Source organism: Camelina sativa, chromosome 4 (genome assembly GCF_000633955.1).
Source record: "Camelina sativa cultivar DH55 chromosome 4, Cs, whole genome shotgun sequence".
Taxonomy (NCBI): Eukaryota; Viridiplantae; Streptophyta; class Magnoliopsida; order Brassicales; family Brassicaceae; genus Camelina; species Camelina sativa.
The window spans coordinates 17,628,151-17,642,124 of record NC_025688.1 but is presented as its reverse complement, the minus strand read 5'-3'; the positions used below and the strand labels follow the sequence as shown (position 1 = coordinate 17,642,124).

The window sequence follows — 13,974 nt, the reverse complement described above, 5'->3', positions numbered from 1 at the left end:
AAAAAAAAAAAAAAAAAAAAACACCACATTCCGGTGATCTCAACCTTAGATCTCTTAGTAATAGAGATTATGAAATTGTTAGGAATCGAAGATACAGAGGTGATCGAGAACCTGAAAACACGCCGCGGATCAGCTCCTGCTGCTTCTCCACAGGCTGATAACCCCAAGTTTGACAAATCAAAATCGGTCAATTTGATCCAAGAAACCAAAACTTGAAAACAAAATTGATCTCAACAAGCATCGCGCACCGTGTAATCGTAGAATTTAGCTAGCCGTGGCTTGCCTTGTGTGTTCATCATCATCACTGCCTTTATCATCTTTCACCTCTCCGTCTCTCTTTCTCTGAAACTCTCCAAAACTCCGATCTCACATCATTCATTCACTACTACTACCCTGTAAACCCTCTGTCTAGATTAGAGGCTTTTACAAATTCAATTTGATGACGACATCACCAATAAGAAGCCTCCACGTGTAATCAGATTCGAGTGCCCTAATTTACTCGGAATTTGAAAGTTAGTACTGAGTGGAGTAATAGGAGAGAAGCGCCGCCGTACTTTTGACTGCACGAACAATGCTTCAAATCGGATATAACGAAGTCGACGGTGAGAATATCTCTTCCAGTGAACCGGAAATTCAGTTGTACCGGATCGATTCGATCGAATCAACGGTTATGATCCGGCAATTACCGTCGCTGGGCATCTCCTTCAAGCTCTGGCTTCCTGCAACAACTCTCGTCACGCTTCTCGATAACTACCGTCGTGACCCAAGCACCAGCCCACTCACTCGCACCTTATCGACATTCCAATCCGAGGGTTCAGATTCTCCTTCTTCACCGCTTAACGTCGTCGAGCTCGGATCTGGAACCGGAATCGTCGGAATCGCGGCGGCTGCGACGCTTGGTGCCAATGTCACGGTGACGGATCTCCCAAACGTGATCGAGAATCTCAGATTCAACGCAGACGCGAACGCTGAAGCCGCGGCTAGATTCGGTGGGAAAGTCCACGTGGCGTCTCTACGTTGGGGTGAAATCGATGACGTGGAAGCTTTGGGTCAAAACGTTGACTTGGTTTTAGCGTCTGACGTGGTTTACCACGAGCATCTTTATGAACCTCTCCTAAAAACGCTGCGTTTTATGCTCTTAGTAGAAGGATCCAAGAGAGTGTTTCTCATGTCTCACCTCAAGAGATGGAAGAAAGAATCGATCTTTTTCAAGAAAGCTCGGAAGCTCTTCGATGTCGATGTTATACACTGTGATGATCCTCAAGAAGGTTCTAGAATCGGAGTTGTTGTTTACCGTTTTGCACCGAAAAATCAAACCTTTAGCAGTGTAAAAGATTCTTCTTTTGTTTGTTAAATAATGGAAATGGAAAGACTTTTGTGAATCAATTCACAAGAAACATTTAAATATGTCTACTTTAACACATATTGAAGCTTCGAACCCGTGACCTTTTTGTAAGCAGAGCACTAGTACTACTAATAAATCAAATCAATTAGGTCATGTCCGTACACAGAGAAGCAAGGTTGAGGAAAGAGAGAGAGAAGAAGAAGAGGAAGAAGGAAGATGACTCTCGGACTGATAAACGCGAATCCAGTTGTGCAAGCCAAGAAGGAACGCCTCGTTCGTACACAAGAAGATCAGTATAGAGATGATGGTGTTGATCCTCTTGACATCTATGATATCCTTTTTTTTTTTTACTATTCTGAGTTTTGGTTTAGTTCAATTTGTTTTGGGGTTTTGCTATTTTTGGGAATCTTTGACGAATATAGGCAAAGTATGTAAGAGACATAAGAGATCCAGAACACCCTTATACCTTGGAGCAGCTAAGTGTTCTCTCTGAAGAATCTGTTACTGTCGATGACAAGCTCGATCGCATCTTGTGAGTTACTACTTACTACTATTTAAACTTCATCCTCACACCGATTTTTAGATATGATCAGAAGAAAGTTTCAATTTTTCTAATGGATTTGTCATATGAATTGGATCCAAATGTTGAGGCCTTTTTTTTTGCTTTAAGATGATCATTTAGTGTCGTGGGTATTTGTGATGTTAACTCAGGATTAAGTTTACACCGACGGTTCAGCATTGTAGTATGGCAACTATAATTGGTCTTTGTCTGAGAGCTAAGCTTAACGAACGTTTGCCACTTCATTATAAGGTCATCTATGCTTTCAAAAAGCTCTTTCACACTTTTTTTCTTCTGATTAAGACAAATTCTCAAAAGGTCTCTCTGGTTATATATGTTTGATTGCTTCTGTGTTTGTTTTACTCATGTTTAGGTTGATATCCTAGTGTCTCCTGGTTCCCACGCCGATGAAGATTCAGGTGAGGCAGTCTATGTTACTAGACCGTCTCTTTCGATATGCTTTCTATAGAGCTTAACAAATGTAGAACTTGCAAAAAGAATGGATGATGGTTTAGTAGTAACTATGAATCTGGTTTTCTGTCTTTGTATTTGACGAAAGTTGATCTCTTTTGCTCTGAACTTTGATACTCATTGGGATCATCTTTTATGTTGTAGTGAATAAACAATTGAATGATAAAGAACGGGTGGCGGCTGCAATGGAGAATCCTAATCTCCGTCAGCTTGTGGATGAGTGTATCTTCTCCGATGAGATATGATCAGATCATTTACTTCTACCCTCTTGTACAGGCTTTCGTATCCTGGGTTGTATAATGCCTTAATGAGACCACTCTTTAGTCTGAGAATACACATTTTACGGTGTTCGAATGTTGCATACTACTCGATAATAATACAGAACCTTTTGTCAATGTAACTGCAGTTTGAGTTACCAACACAGCTATAAAAGAAATTGCGATAAATGGTTTGATCAGGTTCCATCTGTCTTTGACTTGTGATCTGTAACTTAAATATGAATCTATTTCCCAAAGGCTAATTGCTAGAATTGTGCAATTAAACACTACTAAAGCCAATATAGTGTGGTCAACAATGAACCAATCTTGATGTTGTGCAGACTTCTTTGTAAAAGTTGTTCAAAACAGGCAAAACAGGCAATGTAAGAGACAAACTCTTACAAACCCATAGATATTAAGATTCTGACTTAAATATCAATGTCCTGTCTGCATTAGTTACACAGATCCCCCTGTCCTGTTGTCTTTTTTTTGTTTATATCTTGAGGCTACTTTGGTAGTTGGGGTAAAACATTCAGTTGACTGTTTGATTCTGTGGACATGTCTTATATTAATCTACTCAACGAGTTAGTTTGATTTTTTAATCAATGGTTAGTTGTTTAACTCTGCAAATGAGTTTTTCATCTAACAAGTGACTCAAATTGTAACATGCATGGAGACTCAGGATAGGGTTTTGATAGAAAGAAGAAGAAATGAATGACTTTGAATTTGATAGCATGATTGACATTGATACATTCATACATATCTTAAATGATATATTGTTGTGTTCCAACGAATTTTCAAAGCATGATTGAAGGCATTTTACATCATCATTATACTATATGCATACAAAAAAATAGTAATAAATATTTTGGGCCACCGTATCTTTGCTATCCGCATTAAAACCATAATTGGTTGAAGAATTTTTAAAGTACTTGTTTTATACTCTAACCAAAGATTAGGTAGAATCATTTATGCATTCACAAGTAGAAGTTAGAGAAAGTAAAACTTGGATGGAAGTTTTAGTATTAAGATTAAGAAATGAGTGCGACTTTGCCTCTTTTCAATGCCCAATTTCTTGAGATCCTGGCTGTTCTGCATCCAAAATATTAAACAATCAATTCCTTTTACAAAAAGCAAAAGACAGAAATATTTATTGCTAAGCTTAAAAGAATTGATCACCAAAAAAAAAACTCGATTCGCTTTACTCAAAACCCCAATATAATATTTCCACAATTGCTTCCACTTCCATCGAGAGATTTTGCTTCTTTTTTTCCATTCTTCTGTGAGTTTCTCTAATGGCAAACTCCAAGAAGCAAGCATGGTAAAGAAAAGAACAAAGCAACTCATTTCAGTAGTGTGAAGTGTAAACAAAGACATGTTTCTATGTTTCAAATACTGATAAATTTGGTTCTCTTGGTGCAGGTTCTTTTGCACCACAGGCTTACCAAGTGACATCGAAATCGAAGTTGATGATATAACATTTCATCTTCATAAGGTCTCACAAGATTCATCTTTGTCTCTTCCTTATTCAAACTTATCATAAAACCAAAACTGATATTGTTTTTTTTCTTCAGTTACCTCTGATGTCAAAAAGCAGAAAACTTCACCAGCTAATAACAGAGCAAGAACAGAGTACAGAACAGAGTGAAGTTGATCCTCACATAAAGCTCGAGAATTTTCCGGGAGGTTCAGATATTTTCGAGACGGTGGTAAAGATAAGCTACGGCTTCAAAGTCGACATCTCTGTTTCCACGGCGGTTCCACTACGTTGCGCCGCCGAGTATCTCGAAATGACGGAAGAGTACTCACCGGAGAATCTAATTTCGAAAACAGAGAGGTTTTTCTCCCAGTACGTTTTCACTAACGTACGAGAATCCATCAAAGCGTTGAAATCTTGCGAACCAGTCTCGTCTCTAACCGAAACACTCGGTTTAACGAAACAGTGTATAGACTCCATCGTCTTCAAAGCTTCCTCAACCGATCCGTCTTCGTTTTTGCTCGGTTGGCCAATAAACAACGGAGGTATCTTCACCGTTGATCAGAAGAAACAGAGCAAAGAATCGAAAACAGAGCTTTGGTTCGAAGATTTAACTGAAATGAGTTTTCCGATCTTCAGACGAGTGATCTTAGCTCTGAAATCGAGAGGTCTGAGTGATGAGATCATAGAGAAATCTTTAATTTCTTACGTCAAGAAACACATTCCCGGAATCTCCCGTTCATCTTATTCTTCTTCCTCCACCTCTGCCACCACCACCATAGCTTCCGAGAATGAACAAAGAGAATTGTTAGAGACTATAATCTCAGATCTTCTTCCGTTAAACAACTCCTCCATCCCAACATCAACGACGAGATCTCTCTTCGGAATATTACGATCTGCGATCATCCTCAACACCTCCGAGAATTGCAGAGCCTTACTGGAGAAAAAGATCGGAACGGATCTTGAAAAAGCTACACTTGATGATTTGCTCATCCCGAGTTACTCGTATCTCAACGACACGTTATACGATATTGATCTTGTGGAGAGACTCTTACGTCGTTATCTCGAAAAGGACGCCGTGTCTTCGCCGTTGAAGGTGGTTGGTAAACTGATGGACGGAGTTCTTGGTGAGATTGCATCGGACGGTAATCTTAAACCGGAGAAGTTTTATAATCTGGCGGTTTTGGTTCCGGTTCAAGCACGGGTTTACGATGATGGACTTTACAGAGCTGTCGATATGTACTTCAAGGTTTTTAAAATAAAAATATTGGTGCTGCCCAGGATCGAACTGGAGACCTTTTGCGTGTAAAGCAAACGTGATAACCACTACACCACAGCACCTGATGTTTATTTTAATGTTTTTGTTTTATTTATTAGTAGGCGCATCCGTGGATATCGGAGGCAGAGAAGGAGAAGATTTGTAGTGTAATGGACTGCCGAAAACTAACTGTCGAAGGATGCACACACGCGGCACAAAACGAGCGTTTGCCACTACGAGCCGTCGTACAAGTCTTGTTTCTAGAGCAGTTACAGCTCCGACAAGTAATCACCGGGACGTTATTAATGACGGAGGAAGAAGAAGGAGAAGTGGTGGAGTTTGGGAGATGGAAGAAGACGGTTAAGGAGAATGAGATGCTTCGTTTGGATATGGATACGATGAGGACACGAGTGAACCAACTAGAGAGAGAGTACTCGCACTTGAAGAAAGTCATCATCGGTGAGATGAATAAGGAAAGTTCATCGGAGGAGAAGAACGATAGGGAGCGGAAATGGTCACTCGGGAAGAGGTTGGGATGCAAATTTACGACTCAGGTATGTGATTCGCATGAGGCAACGTTGGTTGATCGAAGATCAAGACGACGTTCTTTAAGCTAGTACGTAAATTGTATTTTTCTTCAAAACATTTCCTTAAAAAGATGATTAAATGAAACTATTAAAGTACATTATTTTACACTGTGTATTTGTAGGATGTTTCAACGTGTTGCAAGTAGAGAGTAGTGTTTCGATATTACATATAACGATGTTTTGTTCATCATAGATATGGTTCGATATCGACGCGGAAAAATTGATATATTCTTTGGATAATATATATAGTGTACTGTGTTGCAATTGCTCTCTTTTGAACTATCTTTGGAATTGAGTTAGGGTCCAACACTGATATGCTGCTACTAAAACTATATATATATATATATGTTATAGATCAATCTGTTTAACAAAAAAAAAAAATGTTATAGATCAATCTAAAATCAAATTGGTCATCATTGAGAGTAAATCAATTAAAAAATATGTTGATAACATTGTAATAAAATATAAGAATTTTTTTTTGGTTTAATTATATAAAATCGGCGTATTGTTATTAGCTGAATTTATGTTTTTGACTACCAATATCACTACAAGAAATATAAGCTTCGGTAGCAGACCTTTGTAGCACAAATTTACGAATTGCTATTAAAAGTACCAAAATCGGATGCCAAGTATTTCGTAGCATTATATTAACGCTAGTATATATTTTTATTAAGCGGGAACATAAAAATCAGTATTATAGTCAGGAAGGTGTATTTTGGAGGCAAAATAATTGGGTTTTTCCCCAAACAAAAAAAGTCTCGATTTTAGCTATGACCAAAAATTAAAGATTGTCTTTTACACTTAGCCAAAAAAACAAAAAAATCCAGAAAACAAAAAGCTTTTCAGTTTCTCTAAAATTTTCTCAGATCTCTTATCTATATCTCAAAGTTTTTGATTCCTATCCTGAAATTTCAATACCCATTCCATGAAATCTCGATTCTCATTGACAAGATCTCGATTCTCAGCACCCAAATCTCCCACAGTCTCTGTGTAGCTATCTCTGTTATCTCTGTCTCTTTTTCCGGTATCCATCGCTTTATCTTCGTCGCTCTCTATCTCTGTCACTCTCTATCTCTGTCGCTCTCTGTCTCAGTTTCTCTCTGCCTCAGTCTCTCTCTGCCTTAGTCTCTCTCCGCCTCTGTCTCTGTCTCAATAGCTCAGCCGATCTCAGTAGATTCGAACCCAGCTGATCTCATCCACCTGAAAGGTATAAAGCATTCAATTAATGTATTTCAGTTCTTTACTATGTACTATGATTTAAATTTTGACCATTATATGTACTCTGATTTAAATTTCGACCGATTTAAATTTTGTCAGGTAATCACATCTCATCAGTCGGATCTTCTGCCTGCATCGTCTGCCTGTTTGCATCAGAACACAGAGGCTAGTTCTCACAATGAAACTGATATTTGATGCATTTGTTTACAAGTTGAATGAATTGGTTGTTTGATATTTCGTTTTAATAAGCTGTTGCTGAATGTGTGAATATGTTTGTTTGGTGTTTGTTTGGTATTTGTTTGGTGGTTGTGTTATTATTATGTGTTTGTTTTGTTTTCTTTATGGGTAAGGACATAAAATGGTTATGGAAAAGACATGGGTTCATCTTAACAGGTATGTGAAAACGTTTTGTATAGTTGAGTTTATTGGTTTAATTGATATGTTAAAGATTTTTTAAAGTTTGTAATTCGTTTTTTTCTTTTGTTTTTTTTGCTTTTACTTTACTTCATTGCAGAACCGATCCTGGTTATGAGAAAGGTGCTTGGGATTTTGTGAGGTCTGTGGCTGCAGGTTTAGGAGACAATGCAATGATTATTTGCCCGTGTATTGACTGTCGCAACGTATATCGCCACTCAGCCGCTGATATTGTTGATCATCTTGTAACAAGGGGAATGGATTGGAGTTACAAGTCAAAGGAGGACTGGTTTCATCATGGGGAAGTGAAATCAGGGACTGAGTGTAGAAAGAACACAAGCCAGTGGAACCAAGAGATATCTTAGGTTTGTTCAAAGCTGCTGAGTTTATGGATGAAGAGCTGGTTATTCAGGGTGATTTAATTGATGTTGCTGATGGGGATGATAAGGTAGAAGATGAGTTCTTAGCCAAGCTAGCTGATGCAGAAACACCACTGTATCCAGGTTGCACAAACTACAGCAAACTATCTGCGATTGTTTCACTCGTTAGGTTAAAGACTCAGAGTGGTTGGTCTGACAGAAGTTTTGATAGTCTACTTGAGACTTTAAAACAAATGCTACCCAAGGATAATGTATTGCACACATTCTTGTATGAGGTGAAGAAATTCTTCAAATCTTTTGATATGGGTTATGAGAAGATACACGCTTGTGTAAATGACTGTTGTCTATTTAGAAATCAATACGAGGAGCTCGACAGTTGTCCTAAATGCAGTTCTTCGCGATGGAAGATTAACAAGCGAACTGGTGAGGTGAAGAAAGGTACTCCACAGAAAGTACTTAGGTGCATGGCCTGTTTTGCTAGTCAATTACAACATGCCACCTGACAAGTGTATGAAAGAGGAGAACATCATGTTGACATTGCTGATTCCTGGACCAACTCAACCTGGAAACAATATAGATGTGTATTTAAAACCTCTTATAGAGGATCTAAACCATCTGTGGGAGAAGGGAGAGGTAATGTATGATACATTCAGTCGCACTACATTCACCTTAAGAGCATTGCTTATGTGGACCATAAAGGATTTTCCAGCATATGAAAATCTAGCAGGCTGCAAATTTAAAGGCATAATGGGTTGTCCTGTTTGCGGGAAGCACAAAGATAGTTTTTGGTTGATTAATTGTAGAAAGCACGTGTATATGTCTCACCGGAAGTCTCTGTCACCCACCCTTGTTTATAGACGAAAGAAATCATGGTTTGATGGTAAAGCTGAGCATGGAAGAAAAGGTAGGATTCTGACTGGTCACAACATTTATCAAATACTCAAAAAATATAAGAATGATTTTGGGAATGTAAAAGTAAATGGAAGAAAGAGGAAGATGCAAGATCGTGATGGATCAGCCTCTGATACTGATGATGAATCCAGTGAATCAGAAGAAGAGGAAGACCAAGTAGATGAAGAGGAGCTATCAAGATGGAAAAAGCGGTCAATCTTCTTCAAGTTAGATTATTGGAAGGTATGATTTATATATTAGGTTTGTTATTCTACTATATATTCAGATTTGCTATATTTTTGAAAATAAATGTATTTAACATTCTCTTTGTTATCTGTTTTTATGTTGTCTAGGAAATGTCGGTGAGGCATAACTTAGATGTGATGCACGTGGAGAGAAATGTTGTTGCTAGCCTTGTCTCTACAATGCTACATTCTGTGAAATCAAAGGATGGTGTTAATGCTCGAAAAGATATGCAACTGCTTGGTATTCGAAATGATTTACATCCCCAAGCATGTGGAAAAAGAACCTACCTTCCTCCAGGTCCTTGGTCTTTGTCCAAAACAGAGAAGAAAGTATTTTGTAAGCGATTATCTAACTTCAGAGGACCAGATGGCTACTACTCAAATATTTCCAGATGTGTTAAGATAGAAGATTGTACGGTTAAGGGTCTTAAATCACATGATTATCACGTGTTGATGCAACAACTTCTTCCGGTTGCAATCAGAGGTAGGCTGAAATCTTTTAGATAGAACTCTTGTATAATTAACTGTTAATTTTTTAATCTTCAATGTTATTTATTTAAAGGTTTGTTACCTAAAGGTGTTAGGATAGCTATTGGACGCTTATGCGCTTTCTTCAACAAACTGTGTCAGCGTGTTATTGACAGAGAGGCAATTTCTGTAATGGAGCATGAAGTTGTGGAAACTATCTGCATGTTTGAGAGGTTCTTTCCTCCAAGTTTCTTTGACATAATGGTGCATTTAACAGTCCACTTAGGCAGAGAAGCTCAGTTATGTGGACCAGTTCATTTTCGTTGGATGTACCCATTTGAAAGGTACAATCTAATAACTTATAAAGTTATGCCATTTACAATATACTTTACGCTTACATGTTACAAGTATTTATATATAGGTACATGAAAGTTCTGAAAGACTTTGTAAGAAACATGGCAAGACCAGAGGGTTGTATTGCTGAGTCATATCTCGCTGAGGAGTGCATGCGGTTTTGCAGTGATTTCTTGAAAAAGACAACAAATGCTGATGAGAAAATGGAAAGAAATGCTGATTATGAGAATTGCTCTATATTGGAGGGTCGTCCTATATCAGCACCTACTTCATGTACTCTTACTGAGAATGAGAAGAACATAGCACATATTGCTGCCATTCATAATATGGCTCTGATTGATCCTTATGTGGAGTAAGTTCTTCTACATTCTCTTTTATAATATTGCTGTATTTACATTTACTCAATGTTAACGTTTTTTTTTTCAATTTTAGCATGCATCTACAACATCTACAAGATTCTAGTGAAAGATGTAGACGTGATTCGATATTTTTATGGAGAACACATTTTCAGAAATTTGCATCTTGGTTAAAAGAACAGGTATGTTGACTATTTTTTTGTTTTTTTTTGTTGATCATCTATTATTTTACAATATAGTGAATGATACTTGACAATTTTTATAAACATATACCTATGACTTCTGAACATGAAAATACACTTAAGTGGTTAGCATATGGTCCTCGTCTATGCGCAAGGACTTACACGGGTTACATAGTCAATGGCAATCGGTTTCATACAGTCTCGGTTGATAGGCAAACTCAAAACTGTGGTGTGTTGCATGAGGCTACAGCAATGTGTATAGCTAGTGCAAAAGACAATTCCCCAATGGTTGATGTTGTGTCTTACTAAGACAGAGTGGTGGATATTATACTGCTTGATTACAATGTCTTCTACATTCCTATATTCAAGTGCCAATGGGCAAATATAGGTAATGGAGTAAAGGAAGAAGAAGGATTCACACTTGTCAACCTTAACCAAAGTCAAGCTTCCTTTGCAAGAGACCCATACATACTAGCATCTCAAGCACATCAAGTTTTTTATTCAAGGGTAGATGATTCATCAAGTTGGTATGTAGCTATGAGAGGTTCTAAAAGAAGATACAGTGCAGAGGATGATGAATCTGAAGATGCAGACGTTGGACCATTGCATGTGTTAGTAGACATGGATGAAGATGACCTGGTTGATGAAGCTAGGAATGCCCGAGCTGACTGTGAAGGGATTTATGTGTGAAATTATACTATATGTGACTGTTTTTTTGTATTTATGATTGTTTAAAATGTGTGTTTTATGTGAATGTGATTGTTTTCTACATAAGTTTATATCTGTTTTGATAAACAAGTGTTTTGTGTTGTTTCAGGTGAACTAAGATGGTCAATTATCAGCGAAAAAGGCGTACACAAAAAAAGAAGAGATTGACGAGTTAACTGAGAAGCAGTTGGAAACTCAAGAATTGGTAGAGAAGCAGATTGAACTCAGAATTTGGATAATGAAGTGGATAATGATTTACAAGATGATGACACTTCTCAAAATCAGCCGACAGATGAACTTAATGATGCAGCTGTTATACAAGATGATGCATCTGCTATACAAGATGATGCTGTTATACAAGATGGTGCAGCTATAGAAGATGATGCTGCTGAGCATGATGATGCTCTGAATGTTGCTAAAAATGTTGATGAACCAAAGCGTAAAAGGAAGCGAAGACCAACGAAGATGAAAAACATCGCCAAGGATCCAAATGAAAATATTCACGTTGAGTATGCTATCATGGGAGAACCTTGTGGTCCAGGATCAATAGCTTTTGCATCATATTTAGGTACAATAGTACGGGAACATGTTCCTTTCACAATCCTGGATTGGAGGAAAGTAAGTGAAGATACCAAAACTGTTTTATGGAAATCTATTGAGGTATTCTTTTAATTACTGAAATAGTTGCTTCTTTTAATTATAATTGCTTTGTGTATAGTAATTATTCATTTGAATGCAGGCAAGGTTTGATCTTGACCAACCTTGGAAGAAAACTGCTGTATTTGGTCAGATGAGAGATCTATGGAGATCCGCCAAATCACGCCTTGTTATAGCGGTCAGACGAGCTGATAACATTAAAGATAGAATGGGTTTGCGACCACCTAATATAACTGTTCTATAATGGCGTAAGTTTGTCAAAGAGAAGACTAGTAAAGCATTTAAGGTAATAAGTGATTCAGCTAAGATGAAAAGAAAGAAGCAGATTCCTCATTGTTGTGGCCATAAAGGAATGGTCAGATTGAGAGAAGATTTAATCCAGAAAAGCTCAGACCCATCCCAGGTGACAAGAGCAAAAGTGTGGTTCGATTCACGTACTAAGAAGGATGGTACTCCTGTAAATGTCGATGCGGCTAAAAAGATTGTATGTTATGTTTATTATTCTTATATTACTTTATATATTAGAGATCATAATTGGTTGATGTACATTACTTTGGTATTTGTATGCAGAGAAAGGCAGCCGAGATAGGTATGGAAGGTACTCAGGATTCAGCTACAACAAATCCAAAGGAGGATATACTTAGTCAAATTTTGGGACCTGATAATCCGGGAAGACTGCAGGCAATGGGCAGAGGCATGAGCTTGACCAAACTTCTTGTTTCCAAGTTAACATCAGCTCTATGGCTGCAATGGAAGCAAATCAGGTTCAAATGAAGAAAAAAAAATTCAGGACTTAGAGCAAATTATTGAAAAACTTTATGATCAGGTTAGTATACTATATACAAATTGTTTCCTGATATAATATTTACTAAGTTATATTGTATGTTGATATGTTTCTGGAATTGCAGAGACAAGAGGGTGATGTTGGTGAAAACTCTATACATAGGAGTGTAAATACCAGAACACTTCCTAAGTGTAATTTGGTTGATTGGACTTCTTCTGATGATAATGTTGCAGAGGGTCGTATTGTTTCTTATGAATCTGATGAATTAGTACATGGGATACCTTTAGGGCCTAATGCAGTTAAGGTTTTAATTGAATCTGCTACCAAGCCAGAAGCTCCACTATGGAGACCTATACCTGAAATGTCTACTATTGAGGATGTAGTTGGAGAAATGATTGCATGGGATGTGGATTTATGTATTGTTCCAGGTGAAGGTGGCATTGCAGAAGACATTGCACCTAAGATTAAGTATCTTTTATTGATTGTTTTTGTATGTAGATTACACTTCCTGAAATAATCATTCTTACTGTATTGTACCTTTTTTCCACAGAGCCCTATCACAAGTTCAAAAAATAGATGCAAACTCAAGGCTTTGGGTAGAAATGATGAAGTTGTAGCTAAAGACAGATGGCAGTCTCGAGAACCGAAAGCGTTGGTAAATGGATTTCCAATTGGTCCAAATGCATTCAAAGTTTATGTGGATTCGGTTTTAAACACAAGTGCATGGCTATGGAGGCCTACAGTCGAGATGAGAACTTTGCAGGATTCTTTAAACTGTTTTATATCATGGCCTGCAAATAGAGTTGTGATTGAGACAACATCGAATGAATCCCCTGTTATTGAGAAATCTACATCTAAGGGAGGAAGCATAAGATCTCATAATGAGATGTCCCCTGTAATTGCTAAATCTCCGAATCTTCCTGTATCTTCGACTAACTCAGCAAGTCCAAGTTATCAGGAGGATAAGTCTCCAGAAACCCCAAAAGCTCCTTTGAAGAAACCTTTATTCAAAACAAAACTATCTCTTACAGGGGCATCTCCTCGTCAGAAATCACAGGTACATAATTGGTTGTGGTTGTTCTTGTTCTATGGATTTATTTTTTGCTGGTTGCTGCTTTCTAAAATTATTTTTTGCTGGTTGTTCTTGAAGCATCTCGCCAACAAAGAAAATCAAAAATGCAAGTTGATGGATTTATCCGGAAAGAATCGCACTGTTGCTGAAGGACGTTGGTCGTCTAGTGATCCTGATCAACAGGTACATCACGTTAAGTTGGGGCCTAATGCTTGTCGAGTATGGGTGGATGTTGTGATTGTTAAAGATGCTGCAGTTTGGAGGCAAACTCCTGAAATCGAATATATGGAA

At 37.7% G+C, this 13,974-nt stretch overlaps 4 protein-coding genes and 1 non-coding gene across 5 annotated transcripts in view; 3 read left to right on the top strand and 2 right to left on the bottom strand.

Annotated features, from left to right (window-relative positions):
• The window catches only part of LOC104780913 (AP-3 complex subunit sigma), a 2,793-nt gene extending 2,137 nt beyond the window's left edge, over positions 1–656 (bottom strand). Inside the window, exons 1-2 of the mRNA XM_010505458.2 lie at positions 249–656; positions 112–154 (exon numbers count right to left, since the gene is read on the bottom strand). Coding sequence (XP_010503760.1) covers positions 112–154; positions 249–317 — 112 coding nt within the window. The 5' untranslated portion in view covers positions 318–656. The remainder of the gene's footprint in view (positions 1–111; positions 155–248) is intronic.
• On the top strand, positions 458–1,377 carry LOC104780912 (protein N-lysine methyltransferase METTL21A-like). The gene has a single exon (XM_010505457.1). It carries the CDS (start codon positions 572–574, stop codon positions 1,352–1,354), a length of 783 nt encoding a protein of 260 aa, XP_010503759.1. The 5' UTR covers positions 458–571; the 3' UTR covers positions 1,355–1,377.
• LOC104780911 (protein AE7-like 1) lies at positions 1,498–2,821 on the top strand. The gene is made up of 5 exons (XM_010505456.2): positions 1,498–1,676; positions 1,772–1,877; positions 2,057–2,156; positions 2,278–2,323; positions 2,520–2,821. The coding sequence occupies exons 1-5, from the start codon at positions 1,562–1,564 to the stop codon at positions 2,618–2,620; spliced, it is 468 nt and encodes a 155-aa protein (XP_010503758.1). The 5' UTR covers positions 1,498–1,561; the 3' UTR covers positions 2,621–2,821.
• On the top strand, positions 3,530–6,146 carry LOC104780910 (BTB/POZ domain-containing protein At3g50840-like). The gene is made up of 4 exons (XM_010505455.2): positions 3,530–3,953; positions 4,055–4,127; positions 4,207–5,358; positions 5,490–6,146. The coding sequence occupies exons 1-4, from the start codon at positions 3,928–3,930 to the stop codon at positions 5,982–5,984; spliced, it is 1,746 nt and encodes a 581-aa protein (XP_010503757.1). The 5' UTR covers positions 3,530–3,927; the 3' UTR covers positions 5,985–6,146.
• Positions 5,378–5,450, bottom strand: TRNAV-UAC. The gene has a single exon. It is a non-coding gene; the product is annotated as a tRNA-Val (tRNA).